At 37.4% G+C, this 17,376-nt stretch overlaps 1 protein-coding gene across 6 annotated transcripts in view; it reads right to left on the reverse strand.

Annotated features, from left to right (window-relative positions):
• The window catches only part of LOC127441987 (unconventional myosin-IXb-like), a 51,763-nt gene that overhangs the window by 1,490 nt on the left and 32,897 nt on the right, over positions 1 to 17,376 (reverse strand). For 5 of the 6 annotated variants that reach the window (XM_051699601.1, XM_051699600.1, XM_051699602.1 and 2 more), the window contains 15 exons: positions 13,102 to 13,193; positions 10,761 to 10,852; positions 10,409 to 10,593; positions 10,142 to 10,249; positions 9,823 to 9,993; positions 7,052 to 7,093; positions 6,838 to 6,949; positions 6,669 to 6,742; positions 5,941 to 6,136; positions 4,875 to 5,003; positions 4,679 to 4,784; positions 4,450 to 4,581; positions 2,418 to 2,541; positions 1,766 to 1,848; positions 903 to 1,030 (listed from right to left, as the gene is read on the reverse strand). In XM_051699601.1, coding sequence (XP_051555561.1) covers positions 903 to 1,030; positions 1,766 to 1,848; positions 2,418 to 2,541; positions 4,450 to 4,581; positions 4,679 to 4,784; positions 4,875 to 5,003; positions 5,941 to 6,136; positions 6,669 to 6,742; positions 6,838 to 6,949; positions 7,052 to 7,093; positions 9,823 to 9,993; positions 10,142 to 10,249; positions 10,409 to 10,593; positions 10,761 to 10,852; positions 13,102 to 13,193 — 1,774 coding nt within the window. Of the gene's footprint in view, positions 1 to 890; positions 1,031 to 1,765; positions 1,849 to 2,417; positions 2,542 to 4,449; positions 4,582 to 4,678; positions 4,785 to 4,874; positions 5,004 to 5,940; positions 6,137 to 6,668; positions 6,743 to 6,837; positions 6,950 to 7,051; positions 7,094 to 9,822; positions 9,994 to 10,141; positions 10,250 to 10,408; positions 10,594 to 10,760; positions 10,853 to 13,101; positions 13,194 to 17,376 lie in introns of all 6 variants that reach the window. The other variant, XM_051699604.1, reaches the window with a different exon arrangement.

The raw sequence follows: 17,376 nt of genomic DNA on the forward strand, positions 1-17,376 counted from the left end.
CAAACTACTGGTTATAGACAGAAGCATCGTGCCCAAATGCCCATTCAAAAAGATTTTCGACCGAGGTGCATTTTAAAACAACTTCCAATTTTTTTTTATATATTTAATAATTAAGTTACATGATTATTGTAGGTAGAAAAAAGTGTTTTCTTTGGCAGAATTCACCCATTAATATCTACATTTGATCTTTTGAGCCAATCGAGTCATACCTTACACAAATAATTTGCTTTAAACTGAAAATTCTGTCAAATATGTTATTTTGCAAATGCCAAATCTGCATTTTTTCATACATATATATATATAATATTAATTATTATTATTATTGTTATTATATTTTAAATAATCATTATTATAATATATATAAAACAGTATGTATATATATTTTATGACATACCTAATACATATATAATTATATATTATAATAAAATTATTATTATAATATTATATATATATATATATATATATATATATATATATATATATATATATATATATATACATACATCACACACACACACACACACACACACACACACACACACACACACACACACACACACATACAGTATATATATTTCAGAATTTGAACCTGGGTCAAACAAAAACTTTACATCTAGATTAACACGTCTTGCGCTTAAATAATAAAACTACTGATTTGTAGAAATGTTTTTGTTTTTTCTTTGATAATTATTTAACTTCTGTTAACAAGTAAACCAGGAATGCCAGTGCTGCCCCCTTAAAAATAGGAAAATGACACCCCAGGTTAGAGAGTGACAGAAAGTTACATAACTACCCCAGCGCAATAAGCAGCTCACCACAACAGCAGCAAATCCAAGCCCTTTTCAATGCAGAGCATGCGAGATGTCCAAAGTTTTTAAAATGTTCTGTACCTCAGTACTGACCTTCTGAGTCCAAACTCACAAAATGATCTTCTAGGAGACTCTCAGAGCTGATAAATGAATCAGAGTCCATGTTCTCAGCATCAGAGCTATCCTGGTCAAGCTCAGACAGACTGTAGGCCAAATCATTCCTAAACCACAAACAGAAGGTTTGAACTGGACAACAGAGTCATTGATCATTTTAACATTTAGACATAAACGAGCTCTGTGCACTTGGACAGAAGAAGGTTGGAAGAGATAAAATCAACATGAAAATGTTGAATAAAGATACTATTTTAATGTAAATGAAGCTAATTGTTTTGAGTGTTTGTGCAAGAAGACAATGACAATAATGTATTTTTTATAAATTACAGTGGGGTCTAAGACCACATAAAAAATCTGGGATTCAAAATTAACTTTGAACCTTAATATAAACAAAAAATTAAACATTATGACAAATTGATAAAGAAATATTTAATAGTCTGCACTATTTCTAGGTCATTTATCAAATATCAAGCAAATATCTGACTTGACTATGTTAACTCAAATTAATCAGTAATGATTAATCAGTACGAACAGATTTCCTTGCTATTGAAGAACACAAGATGCTCTTTGAAACATTCCCAAAATCATGCTGGGATAACATGGATCATCAGGTTTTGTGCAAGCTTGTATGGAGTCCTTGCTACCAAATAAGAAATTCCTGTTAATTTTTCAATTCAACTCTTCACTCAAATTGTTATGCTGATAATATTATATAAGGAAACGATGTATTAGAACAATGCAAAAAAATTCACAGTTGGACTCTTGAGCCCCACTGAATATATTCTGAAGAAAGGGAACCCAATACATTAATGAAAAAGTAAATGTTAGATGCTACAACTCACTTTTCCTTCTTAATAGACTTGATCCGCTCAATCAGGGTCTCCATTGAAGAGGCATCAGAATCTAATTTCGGCTGCTCAAATATCTAATGGAAAATGAGATGAAATCATGTTAAAAAATGAGAGCCATGAGATGCCTTTAGCAAACTGGAACAGGTCCCAGCTTTTAACCAGTGAGACCACATGACAAAATATTAGACTAGAAATAGGCAAACATTTAAGCAAACAGGTGGCTGTGCTATAATATGAATTCATTCACAGCTGTTAAATGCTGTTGTTAGGCATGATGCACAGCAAGGTCACTGCAATCCCTTCAGCCATGACTATATTCACAATATAGCATGGCCTTGATTGCTTTTATGAAACTGTTATTAAATTATGAAAATATTAAGGCCACACATTTATATAACATTCATTTATTTCTAGTTAAGCACCATACTTCCGCTAGTAGATGAAGTCCCTGACATATAAACTAAAGGTGAGACTAGGATCTGTTAAATAACATTAACTTTTGCTGGCTGCACAATGACACTGTATTGACCCATTAGCAACCAGGAACTGAACTATTTATTGTATAATGCTATTTTTACAGCAGTTTTTAAACTGTAATTATACTTCATGTATATTACAACTCAGAATGTGAAGCTTTTCTTACCGTGTTCTCTCTCCTGAGCTTGAGTTGTTTAATGGCTATAGCCTCTGCATTTTCCAAATGCTGAATTTCTGCCATTTTCTGATTGTAACGCCTTGTTTGCTCATTAATCAGAATCTCCACACAGCTGCACAAATAAACAATAGCCATGAAGTCCAAATTTAAGGCGGTGCAACTGAATGAAATTGCCATCGTGTTTGTCATCAACACTGATTTAGCTTCTTTCATGAAATCATACGTTTATGAAAAACATTAAAGAAAAAGTATTGCCATCTTTACTTCTATTTCCACCATCTTCACTATATTATAATATAGTGGCAAAAATCTGTAGCTATACATTTCAGTGTTTCCCCTATATGCATTTTGCAGCAAAGCTGGGCTACTGTTGAATTATGAGCGCCGCTGTTGGGATTTCACACTTTTAATTTAAAATTCTTGACGCAACATAACACTTGCCAGCCCCAGTCAGCTGTGAAAGACACCCCACAAATACAAGCACTTACAGCGACGTCACTGCATAACAACATGTGTTAAACTCGCTTTATTTCAAGTGGCCCGCGAGCTTATTTCTGAAACTTACGGCAGGGGATCGCAATGTTTCACTGAACAATCAGTTAGCGCTTTCCTCGTGAATATAAATGAGACTTCTCCTGTCATCTGTATGTTTTGCTCGCTTCAAAAGCGGAATGAAAGCTCTGCACGGGTCTATTATCAACACGGCTTAATTATAGCAGCACAAGTGCGGACTGGTCTCAACTGCACAGACTATTTTAAATGTGCTTGTGATACAGTGAGATGCGCGGCGGGGATTGCGAAACCCGTTTGAGTGCTGTACAGAATTGTCTGTTGCAAAACTCTTATGTCTTGGTGATGAAACTAGTTTAAAACAAACAGCCCACACATTCTAAACAGCACTGACAAAGAAAAAATGAGAAGACATAAATTAGAAGGCTTTTCAATTCACAGATCACAACGCTTACAAAACTTTACCATGGATTTACTGCAGTAATACTAACTGTACTGTGTTACCTATGGCAGATGTGGCAGAAAAACTTTCTAAATGTATTTAGACTGCTGTTTTTTTCAATACAAAAATGCCATAGTTCTTTATATAGAAACCATAGTTAATACCCATGGTAGTGAGGAGCCATGCGTGGTTTTTCCTATGGTTACCATGACCTATTACAAATATCATTGTTAAAACTATGGATACTATGGAAGGACTATGGTGCATTTTCCTAATTATGGACCAAGCAATCAGTTTTCCATCAGTGTAAAATCTGTACTCTTGTAATGCTCTCTGATTGTAGGAAAATGTAAGTTGTTTTGTTTGCCTTCAGAAATTCCAAGACATGACTGTAGTTTAATCAGTAGGAGCCTGATGAGAGGAATCTGTAAAGAAGATCCAGCTTATTCACACTGTCAGAATATTTCAATTTAGCCATGTAAAAATTAGCTGTTCATTTTTCCACAGATGTTACTGTTGTCAATATCAATTTTCATCTGCATCAATGCTGTACTGTCAAACATGCATTTCAGTGCACATAACATGTAAAATGATTGGTAATTGCATGGGTGCTATCAAAGCAGGTGCTGCTGCCACATTTTCAAAGGGCACTTTGAGGGCACAAATAAACCCTGATGTGGCCCAGGCTGAATTTGAGTTTGACACCCCTGTTTTAATCTATTCTTTGACCAACACGTGTTAATACGAGTCCGGCGATGCAGGCTTGTGGACGCGCTCACAACAGCACCTCTGCTGAAAAAAATCCTAGGGGAAACACTGCATTTTGTCAAAACCAAAATCTGTCTAGTGACAAATGGGTTTGGCTCAACTAAGCTCAGATTCAGAGAAAACCTAATTTTAAAACTGCATCCACAGTAAACACAAAGTTACGTTGGAGCCATTTTTCACAGTTTCAGTGTTGTAGTATCTTTACTACTACTATCTTTACTATCAATCACCAGTTTCAAGCAAAACCAGACAAACAAGCTAGCCATAAATGAGGAAATCAAAGAAACAGAAGATTCTCACAGAGTGGTCTTGTTTATATCTTTCAGACTGAGGAAAGGGTCTGAAGAATCTGGGCAGCGTAGTATGCAGGGTGCAAACACTATTGCCAGACCATTAGCTGACATCCGATTTTGAGCTTCCTCTTTTGCCACTCTAAATAAAAATACATAAATTAGGCAAGTGGTGAGGCAATGCACAGGATGTGTAATATTCAGCCCAGTCATATGCTATTCCTGTTTGAGATCCTTACTTCACGAGATGAAAAATAAGCCTTTCAAGAGTAGAGAAGTTTGGGGGAGGTAATTCATCTAACTTTCGGTAGATAGCACGCAACCGCTCAGACTCTTCTGGCAAATCTGGAGGAAAAAAGCATAGATTTCTTTCTAAAATATGTGGTATAAATGTTTAGCCTTTATGCTTAAAATTGTATATTGCTAATAACATACCAGCAGCATACAGGAAGTCATTATAGAGGCTATATGTCATAAGTGGGTCAGGTAGCTCCCGTAGCCACTGTTTGACCAGGCCGGTGATGGTGTGGATGGGATAATTGTCAAGGCAGACAGTCTGGGGATCTGTGGGGGAAAAAAAACATTAATGAAAAAAAGTCAAAGAACTTTACATACACTGGACACAAAAAGTATTTGGACACTTAAGCCACACTTGAATATACGAATGCCTTTGCAATATGTTACAAAATCAAAACAAGGTATAACACAAACACACTTTTCAAGCAAAGCATCTCACAAAATGAAGTTTGTTAGGTTTCAAATAAAAAAACAATAGACATATTACCAGACACTTTCTGACTGTCAAACCTTCCGAAAGATACAAATATTGGGCTATAGATATTAGGCTGCTATATTATAAAGCATATAAACATATCTAGATTAATCAAGTAACTATTAATTTATTCCCCCATGTTTATTTTGATGTATTGTCTGTAACGTCTCGAATAACACAATTTGACAACAAAAAAAAAAAAAAATAAATAAAAAAAAATAATTATAGTTTCTGTAGCTTTCTGTAGCTTGATATTAATTAAAATGTAAGCATATGTTGCCATTAATGTTTAGGAAAACTATTTGCTCAAGAAATTGTTTTATTAGGTGCTACTAGTTACAAATCAAAAAGGGAAATGGAAAATGCACACCGCAGTCACACTCGGGTCTAAGGAGGACAATGTGATGAACTACACTCATGGTAATTCTGCAAGGATACCTATGTGAACTTGAAGGGAACTGACTTCACACATGTTCTAAATTGACCTTTGAACCAGCTGGTTAAAATAAAAAAAAAAGATAGTGAAGAAACATGAAGTAAATTCTGAGAAAAGGTCCAAATCTATTTGTAAATTCCACTTGGTTTGATATTTTCAATCTAATGCAATGAAATTAATTAAGTGTCCAAAACAATCCAAATAATTTTTTGGCCACTGTTTACTACGAGGACGTTCCCGTCCTTTCATCCCTGATAATGAGATGTTAAGCATCTACTGAGGCATACAATTACCTTTCTCTAGTATTTGGTGAAGCTCTTTGGCTCTGCAGGCTGAGCCTGACTTGCGGTAAATGCCCTCTGTGTACAGTCCATTCATTTCAACATGTACTAGCATCTTCTCAATGACAAAAGGCACAGAGTCACCTGTGCGGGCCAGGATGCATACAGGTACACCAAAGTGAAGAGTGTGGTGTTGCTCACCCTCTTTCTGATGAATGGAAACATACAAATAAACAATAATTATGTCTGTCAGCTGTCATCAGTGTGCATGCAACAGCATAACTTAGCTCACCCTCATGTTGAACATATATGATGTTATTTTTTCCATGGAAAACAAAAGGAGATGTTAGTCAGATGTTAGGCAGAATGTTAGCCTTAGTCTCCATTCAATTTCATGGTATGGAAACAAGGTGCAATGAAAGTGAATGGCGACTAAGACCAACATACTGCCTAACATCTGACTAACATCTCCTTTTGTGTTCCACGGAAAAAGTAAGTCTTATGGGTTTGGAAAAACATGACAGAATGTGAATCTCTTTAAGGTGCTTTTTGTCCTTTTTTTGAGCTGGACAGATTTAGTCCCCATCCACTTCTGTTATATGCAAAAGAGCAACCTAGATATTCCACTAACTAACTCACTCCTGTTGTGTTCATAACATCACATAACATAACATAACATCAAACATATTTTAAATGAAATGAGGATGTACAGTGTACAGTAATATGGCAGTAGTGCTTACCTTCCTTGCACAGTAAGCAGTACAATTTATTATTATCTTGCTAAGACACTTCTTGTGACACACCATCTTACAAGCTGAAACAGAAAAAAAACAAACAAAAAACAGTATAAAGTAGCACTAAATCTTTGCCAATTTGCACTGATCAAAGAGGAAAATGATGAATACTTACAGCTGCACATGAAGGCCTTTTCCATGCCCCATATGTACGAGTTGCACTGGTCACATGATTGCATAATGGTCACCTGGTATGTGCTAAATAAGTGACCCCGTGGACTGTCAGGCTTACAACGAGACAAAGTAAAAAAACAATTTTTATTTTGAATATAGTACAATAAATATTCTTGTCTAATTTTTGTTTTTTCAAGGTCACCAAAATAACTTACACATATATCTCTTTTAGATTTTCTTCGTTTCCTTTCCTTAATCTGGAAGAGAGGCAAATAAATTAATCTCAAAGAAAGTTGATACTAGGGCCACATGAAATCTGCACAGTGATTTTTTTTTTTTTTTTTTTTTTTTGCGGTAATTTTGAGTGTAAAATTCTTCAGATTTATGTGAAATTGATTTAAAATGGTAGTGTTACATGGAGCTGAGACTACTACACTCAGGGTTCCCACATCTTTAGATCAGTGAATTCCCATTACTTTTCCATGAACTTTCCAGTTTTATAGGGATTTTTTTTCTAAAATAGTTTTAGCAATACATTTTGCATTCCCTCACAATGCGTTTTGTGTTCCCTCGCAATACATTTTGCATTCCCTCACAATAAATTTACCCTGGTTTTACTTTAGTAAACATATTTTAACCTTGACATTCATAGTAAAACCACAGTAATAATACAGCAAAACAAAAACAATGGTACCATGGTATTTGAAGTAAAATTATAATTACCATAAGAATTACCATGGTTAATCCATAGTAAAACCATGGTTTCTGCCCAAAAAAAATAATTGTTACTTAACTTACTTTTCATAGTTATCACAATTTTACTATAGTAAAACCATGGTTTCCGTCCAGAAAACAAAAACAAAAAAAACAAAACATGGTTAGCCTACAACAGTCATGGTTACAACAATATTACTATAGAAAACGTCTCGGTTACATACGTAACCTCGGTTCCCTGAGAAGAAGGGAACGAGATATTGCATTCTGCTAACGCATATGGGGAGTGTCCTCCTACATGACCTAGTGGAAACCTCTCTACAATAATGCCAATATTCTATTATTGGCAATGGTGTTTGAGCCCTGCCCTTTTAGGCGCGAAGCTGTCCGCTATAAAAGCAGGCGTGCAAACACCATTCCTCAGAATTTTCTGACTGAGGGACAAAGAGCGCATCGCTCGCACCTCAAAGAACTCCGAGTCTTGTAGTGCGGCCAGCATTCACAATGTCTTGTTCCTTTGTCTCAGGGAACCGAGGTTACGTACATAACCAAGATGTTCCCTTACGACTCAGTATACTTGACATTGCATTCTGCTAACGCATATGGGGAACAGAATCCCATCACGTCGCACTACACTACATAACCTCCCAGAGAGGAAACATGATGCTGCAGTCTCGCGGGACGTCGACTGACATGAGTATGCCGCAGTGAGTGACCCTCATGTTGGGACAGGAGGGGAGCACTCAGAATGGATATATGAACTATAGTCATATAGTATGAATTAACCACTTCACGAACCCAGGCGAGAAGGAAGTTTATTTATAGTGAAAGTGACTAAAGTGAGCTTCTAGATGAGAGATGAATCACTGTCTTGATGGAACAAAATTCGGAGGAATGGTGTTTGCGCACTTGCTTTTATAGCGGACAGCTTCGCGCCTAAAGGGCAGGACTCAAACACCATAGCCAATATTAGAAAATTGCCATTATTGTAGAGAGGTTTCAACTAGGATGTGTGGAAGGACACTCCCCATATGCATAAGCAGAACGCAATGTCAAGTGTACGGAGTCATAAGGGAAACCATGATTTCTGCCTAAAACGATGGTTACTACAGTCTACAATATTACTATAGTAAAACCAGTTAAACTATACTATTTATATAGTAAAACCGTAATAACCACAAAATTATGATTTTTATCTCCATCTGTTTTTGTTTTCCTGAATCACTATGGTTTCACAACAAATGTCACGGTTAAAATATGGTTACTGTAGTAAAACCATGGTAAATTTATTGTGAGGGCAAGCAAAACTTATTGTGAGGGAACGGAAACTATTGTGAGGGAACACAAAACTTATTGCGAGGGCACGCAGAACTAGAGGTGGGAATCACAAGGTAATTGGCGATACAATATTATATCGATATTTAGGTCATGATATGATATTATTGCGATTCTTTATTTTTGGTGTATTGCAATTCAAAACTACGATATATTGCAATATTTCACTCAATGTTTCTCATTCGTCTTCATTGGACTTCAGAGAATTGTTACCAAATCACCAAATGCATTGTTAAATTAATATAAAAGTGCCAGTTTACAAAACAAGGCCAGTTTATTTCCTAATATCCATGTACAATGCAAAGCCATAAGCATATAAGACCTTAATGGGTACTTATTTCTGTGGTTAGGTCAATGTAGCTAGTCTTTCTAAAAATAAATTATAGTATTTATGAATACAATAGTAGTGATCTTTATTTATTACAACACAGTTTCAATACACAAAGTATAATACATTTCAATATGTTAGCAATATGATACTAACATTTTTGTCAAAATACCACTGTTAATGTTACTACTGTCAAATTGTATTGCATTTTAGTAACGGTGGTTGATTATGTGTAAAGCATGATAACTGCACTTTCTAAGGGACTGTTGTTGATTTCCTAGATCAGTTTGGCAAAGAGAAAAAAACACTTCCCATCCCTTCCCATAATTTTAAAATTCCCTGATATCTCCAGGTACTGTATTCCATGACAGTGGGAACCATGTACACTCTTATCAGTAGCTTTCAAAATACAATTATGATAGAAAAAAATAAATAAACATGCAAATGGTAGGAGACCATTTGGTAGTATTTTGTGAAAGCTTTTTGTGGAATTCTGCAGGTGCAGATTCCATGTGGGCCTGGTGATAACTTTCATTAATCCTTACATCTCAAAAATTTATTTGAAAACATTCAAAGTTCTGAGGAAATCCTAATAGCTTTTTAAGTTACCTTACAAGGCTCTGCCTCTAATCGTTTGAGCTCTCCCCTGATAAATCCATCCAGAACTGACTGGAAAAGGTTCACCACCAGTGGCACCTCAGACACTTTCTTCAGCCCTGCGAGACTGAATACCTTTGTCTGGTAGCCTGTCATCAGGGTCTTATAGCCGATATTGGGATTCTATTGGGCACAGATAGCAGATTGTGTCAATGTTTGCAAAAACAATTTGATATGGTCCTGCAAAACTGTTCCATCAGATTTTTTATTGCCATCCACTATGGAAATATAGTGGGGTAAAGTTAAAAATAAGCAGGCCAGATACACATACTGAGATGGAGTACATGCTTTTGATTGTGTCTCTGAACTGCGTGGTGGCTGTGAAGAAGATTTTTTCAGTCTCGGATAGTTCCTTTGTGCGGGTGCTTAAATCATTCATCTGCAATCAACATCACAACAACAGATTAAGTAATACTACTTTCAAGAAACAGAAACTACAGAATAATAGCAGAATATTAATGTTTTAGTAAACTATCCATTTACAAGCAAAGTGCCTCTCAAAAAACGATTAAGGAATATGAAAACGCACAATACACACCTGATTGCCTAAGAACTCATCCAGGTGGCGGAGTTCATTAGTATCAGTGATCTCTCGGTCCAGTGATGAATTCCATTGCTCTTGGATGCGAGTAGCTCGGCTGATTTTAATAGTGGGGTTGCAACGGGCTCCAGAAAACGTGTCTGAGCTTTTGGCACGTGAAGAAGACGACTGAGATCCAATGGCTTTTGGCCCAGAGACCAGAGAGAGAATGCAATTGAAAAATTAAAAGAGTCCAAATGTACAGTAGATATAAGGATTTCTTCCCATTTTAAAGTTCTATTCCTTTATGTCTATAATGAATTGCGTGCTTGGTTCTGTATGAAGAAAAAAAGAAAAAAAAAAAAATAACCTAGCTCATTTCCATCTGCCAATGTTTTTGCCATGGTAATATTTCCATCCTGGGGCGTCAGACGCTTCTTAAAAAGATTTAGGAATCCCCGCCTAGAGCATACAAAGGAAAAAAATGTCATTAAATCACAATGGAAGCAACGGGTCTCATTCACTTACTGTGCATACGCACATATTTGCACATAAAACCTGTATGGCAACATATTAACACAGAAATCCTGATTAATCAATAAGTTTGCACTTAAAATTATAAAAAGTGTTACGAAAGAATCTGGAAAAACCTTAAACTGATTTTACATATTATTATAAGAAACAGAATAATTAAGCGTTAATGTGTTAATAATTTCCGAATTACAAAAATAATTATTGCATTATAGCTCAAAATGGTATAAGCTCTGGATGAAAATGCAGCCATGTAGTCTAGGCCTATATAAAAGATGTTATTACTGAATGAGGCCCATTGTGTTTACACTTAAACATATGTTAGTGTAGCTGTAGATTAACTGGTAGTAGCATGGCACTAGAAATGCCAAAGTAATGAGTTTGATTTACAGGGAACACGCATGACAAAACGTATACCTTGAATGCACTGTAAGTCGATGTGGATAAAAGCGTCTTTCAGATGCATTAATGTACAGTTGAAGTCAGAAGTTTACATACACTTAGGTTGAAGTCATTAAAACAAATTTTTTAACCACTCCACAGATTTCATATTAGCAAACTATAATTTTGGCAAGTCGTTTAGGACATTTACTTTGTGCATGACACGAGTAATTTTTCCAAAAATTGTTTACAGACAGATTGTTTCACTTTTAATTGACTAATCACAATTCCAGTGGGTCAGAAGTTTACATACACTAAGTTAGCTGTGCCTTTAAGCAGCTTATGCTTAAATGTCAAGCCTTTAGACAATTAGCTTCTGATAGGAGGTGTACTGAATTGGAGGAGTATGTTTAGATGTATTTTAAGGCCTACCTTCAAACTCAGTGCCTCTTTGCTTGACATCGTGGGAAAAAGAAATCAACCAAGACCTCAGAAAACAATTGTTGACTTCCAAAAGTCTGGTTCATCCTTAGGAACAATTTCCAAATTCCTGAAGGTACAACGTTCATCTGTACAAACAATAGTACGCAAGTGTAAACACCATGGGACCACGCAGCCATCATACCACTCTGGAAGGAGACGCATTCTGTCTCCTAGAGATGAACGTAGTTTGGTGCGAAAAGTGCAAATCAATCCCAGAACAATAGCAAAGGGCCTTGTGAAGATGCTGGAGGAAACAGGTAGACAAGTATCTATATCCACAGTAAAACAAGTCCTATATCGACATAACCTGAAAGGCTGCTCAGCAAGGAAGAACCCACTGTTCCAAAACTGCCATAAAAAAAGGCAGACTACAGTTTGCAAGTGCACATGGGGACAAAGATCTTACTTTTTGGAGAAATGTCCTCTGGTCTAATGAAACAAAAATGTAACTTTGGCCATAATGACCATTGTTACGTTTGGAGGAAAAAGGGTAAGGCTTGCAAGCCGAAGAACACTATGCCAACCGTGAAGCATGGGGGTGGAAGCATCATGTTGTGGGGATTCTTTGCTGCAGGAGGGAATGATGCACTTCACAAAATAGATGGCATCATGAGGAAGGAAAATTATGTGGATATATTGAAGAAACATCTCAAGACATCAGCCAGGAAGTTAAAGCTCGGTTGCAAATGGGTCTTCCAAATGGACAATGACCCCAAGCATACCTTCAAAGTTGTGGCAAAATGGCTTCAGGACAACAAAGTCAAGGAACTGGAGTAGCCATAAAAAGCTGTGACCTCAATCCGATTTTTGTGGGCAGAACTGAAAAAGCGTGTTGGTGAGCAAGGAGGCCTACAAGCCTGACTCAGTATGGAGCAATGGGCCAAAATTCCAGCAACTTATTGTGAGAAGCATTTGGAAGGCTACCCAAAACGTTTGACCCAAGTTAAACAATTTAAAGGCAATGCTACCAAATACTAATTAAGTGTATGTAAACTTCTGATCCACTGAGAATGTGATGAAAGAAATAAAATCTGAAATAAATAATTCTCTCTTTTATTATTCTGACATTTCACATTCTTAAAATAAAGTAGTGATCCTAACTGACCTAAGACAGGGAATGGTTTCTACAATTAAATGTCAGGAATTGTGAAAAACTGAGTTTAAATGTATTTGGCTAAGGTGTATGTAAACTTCTGACTTCAACTGTAAATGTATTTTAACATTTCATTTTCTAAGCTGTGTCCTTTAATATTACAAGATAAGAACTATAAAAGCCATTGTATCTGGTATCATGCTGGTGAAGAAGTGCTGATCACCTCTCTGGTGTAATTGATGGTGCAGGTATCTCCTCACTTGTTCTCCTTCTTATGCAACTGATTGACCCATCAGCTTCCACAGGTGATTGGATCTGAAAGACCCAAACATGTTAGAGAGTCACACCAACCACAAATGGACAAAACATAATGAAAGTGAATATGATAATCAACTCGGAAAGCCAAATTCTGACCTGATTACTTCAATCAAAACTACACATAACAATGAGTCTACAGTATATACCAGTTTGTTACCCATAGTCCCACCATGCATTAAAATCAGTAAACAAGAAGCAAGACCACAATCGAGCAGAAGTGAAAAAGTTTAGCTGATTAGATGTGTTTTTATAACCAAAATGTTCATTCATAGTAAGACAGATTCATTGTACGTGTATTTTTTTTTTTTCAAATTAGTGCCACCACCAGCATTAGATCTCCCATGCTGCATACATAAATCCCTATTGACCTTTTCTGCTATGGGTTACTAAGAAATGATATTTTAGCAATATTTAATTTTGCAATCCAAAATGTATTGCACAAGTCATGTTAAATTCTGTTAATGACAATCATTGTTAAAGTAGTTGGCACAGCTCTTCGGAGCCACAGTATCCATTAATGTAAGATCATGTGATTTAAAAAATAAGAAACGAAAACCTCCCAAAAATAGATACTGGGGCTGTTAAAGCCTGGAACCAATTTTAAGTAGTGGCCACGTACACACTGCAGCAAAATATGGTTGTCACTTGCCTTTTTAGAGCTAGAATGGTAATTTAAGGAATTCAAACATGCATTAAATGAGGTTGTCCCCATAAGCTGGGTCTAATCAGCCCTGGCTGGGTCACCCGGAGGAGGATGTATGATGTTGAAAGACCCGAAATACCCAAAGATTCCAGGAACATCACTGAAGATGTGTCCAGAGGCATCAGTAGATGTATGTACACAGCTCACACCCTGAGTTTATCGGTGACAGCCAGGAAAGACTGGGTGACAACTATGAAAGTGTGGTGACAACTGGAGAGGCAGTGAGCCAGTCAAGAGCTTAGGCAAGGTTTTTGACAGCACTCTAAGGGACATGACGTCCATCAAGGCGACCTGCACAGAGTTGGATGGCTGGCTGAAATCTATGGATAAGTCTGGCCTAGCTGGGAAGTTCAAAGCCTGGGTATATCAGCATACCATTCTTCCCAGAATGCTGTGGCCCCTCCTCGTTTATACAGTCCTGATCTCGACAGTCGAAGCCTTAGAGAGGAGGGTCAGAAACAACCTCAGCAGATGACTGGGGCTGCCAAAGAGCCTAAGCAGCATCACACTTTATGGACACCACAACAAACTGCAACTACCCTTCAAAGCCTTGGAGGAGGAAACAAGAGCCAGAGAAGTGGTACAGTACAGGGACTCAAGGGATCTGAAGGTGGCTAAAGCAGGGATCCAAGTGAGGACTGGCAGGAAGTGGATGGCTGAGGAGGCCATCCAGGAAGCAGAGGCAAGGCTGCGGCACAGGAGGCTGATGGGAGTGGTCACATGAGGCCAAGCTGGGCTAGGATCCTTTCTGACTCCCCAAATGAACACCAGCAGAGGAAAGGCACCGCCTAGTCCAGGAGGAGGTGAAAGTAACAGTGAAGGAGACAAGAACCTACAAGGCGGTGGGAATGAAGCAACAGGGATCTTGGAGAAGATGGGAGAATACGGTCGAGAGGTAAGTGACCTGGGTTGAACTTTGGAAAGCCGAGCCACACCTCATAAAATCTGCACATATGGAGCAAAGCAGAGTCACTAGCATGTCCACTGTGCTACAAGCGAGGAACCCTAGAGCACATCCTCAGCTGCAGCACAAAGGCACTTGGAAAAGGACGGTACCGATGGAGGCATGATCAAGTCCTGAAGACCATCGCTGAAGCTATCAGCACAGGAGTTGAGTGGGCAAAGTGGTGCTGACCCTCCAGGCAGATCATCACCTTTGTCAGAGCAGGGGAGCAGCTAATTCCTGCAAAAGGAACATGTGCAGGCATTCTGACCTCTGCAAGGGACTGGCAGCTGAAGTTCCCTAACCATGTTGCAGCCACTACCCTGCGACCGGACATTGTCTTTGTGTCTGAGCCCACCAAGCAAGCTGTACTGCTGGAGCTGACAGTCCCATGGGAAGATCACTTGGAAGAGGCCTTTGAAAGGAAGCGAGGTGTCTCCCAGTTGAGGCTGAATGCAGGGAATATGCAACCCGTTCGTTAGCCAAAGCCGGCAGAGAGGGCCGCAAGATGGCTGTGGCTCAAAAGAGGAAAGCCATGGAGTCCTAAGTAACTAGCCATCCGGACACAAGCTGGGGTCTGATCAGCCCCGGCTGGGTCACCTGGAGGAGGGTATATGACGTTGAAAGACCCGAAACACCTGATTATTCCAGGAACATCACTGAAGATGTGTCCAGAGGCATCAGTAGATGTATGTTCACAGTCCCCCCCTGAAAACTCTGCAGTGTGTATGTGGCCAGTGAGAATTATGACAAAACTACAATGTTAATATAAAATAGGACGTGATTATGATTATTTAATTCTATACAATATTAGGATAATAATTATATTATTGTTAGGGCTGTCAATTAAAATATTGAATCAGAATATTCTATAATCTTTCATTTTTGTAGTTTTTGCATTTAGTTCCTTATTAAGGAAAGAAGACAAAAGGTAACATTTTACAATACGGTTCCATTTGTTAACAGTGGTTATCAACATAAGTTAACATGAGCTAACAATGAACAATACTTTTACAGCATTTATTAATCTCAGTTAATGTTAACTTGTACATATAGTAATACATTTTTAAAATAAAAAGTTGTGTTTGTTAACATTAGTTATTGCACTATAAACTAACATGAACTAACAATAAACAATTGTATTTTAATGAACTAACATTAACAAAGATGAATAAATGCTGTAAATAATATATTGTTAATTGTTTATGATCCCTAATGCATAAACTGATGTTAACGAATGTTACAAAATAAAATAATGTGTAATTACTAGTTTCTGCAATTTGTGTGGATGTCACTTGTAGTGGAATATATGTGCATATACTGTTTATTAGGGCTGTGCAATTAATAAAATATTAGTTAATGTTAACTTCAACATATAGTAATACATTTTTTTAAATAAAAAGCTGTGTTTGTTAACATTAGTTATTGCACTATAAACTAACATGAACTAACAATGAACAATTGTATTTTAATTAACTAACATTAACAAAGATTAATAAATGCTTTAAATAATATATTGTTAATTGTTTATGATACCTAATGCATTAATTAATGTTAAGGAATGTTACCAAACAAAATGTGTAATTACTAGTTTCTGCAATTTGTGTGGATGTCACTTGTAATGGAATATATGTGCATATACTGTTTAGTAGGACATATATACTGAAATAATTGTCAGTTATGATTTTGTCGTAATAGTGCAGCCCTAATACACAGAGATCAGCCACAACATTAAAACCACCTGCCTAATATTGTGTAGGTCCCCCTCATGCTGCCAAAACAGCGCCAACCCGCATCTCAGAATAGCATTCTGATGTGATATTCTTCTCACCACAATTGTACAGAGCAGTTATTTGAGTTACCGTAGACTCTGTCAGTTCAAACCAGTCTGGTGCCAAAAACAAAAAAAATTCCAGTGAGCGGCAGTTCTGTGGACAGAAATGCCTTGTTGATGAGAGAGGTCAACAGACATGTGTATGTTGACATCTCTCATCAACAAGGCATTTCTGTTCACAGAACAGCTGCTCACCGGAAGTTGTTTTGTTTTTGGCACCATTCGGAGTAAATTCTAGAGAAAATCCCAGGAGATCAGCAGTTACAGAAATACTTAAACCAGCCCATCTGGCACCAACAATCATGCCACACTCCAAATCAATGAACCACTTTTCTCCATTCTGATGGTTGATGTGAACATTAACTGAAGCTCCTGACCCGTATCTGCATGATTTTATGCACTGCACTGCTGCCACACGATTGGCTGATTAGCTAATCGCACGGATGATTGTTGGTGCCAGATGGGCTGGTTTGAGTATTTATGTAACTGTTGATCTCCTGGGATTTTCACATACAACAGTCTCTAGAATTTACTCCGAATGGTGCCAAAAACAAAAACCATCCAGTGAGCAGCAGTTTAGCGGACTGAAACGACTTGTTGATGAGAGAGGTCAACAGAAAATTGCCAGACTGGTTCGAACTGACAAAGTCTACGGTAACTCAGATAACCACTCTGTACAATTGTGTTGAGAAGAATAGTA

Source organism: Myxocyprinus asiaticus, chromosome 6, assembly GCF_019703515.2.
Source record: "Myxocyprinus asiaticus isolate MX2 ecotype Aquarium Trade chromosome 6, UBuf_Myxa_2, whole genome shotgun sequence".
Classification (NCBI taxonomy): Eukaryota; Metazoa; Chordata; class Actinopteri; order Cypriniformes; family Catostomidae; genus Myxocyprinus; species Myxocyprinus asiaticus.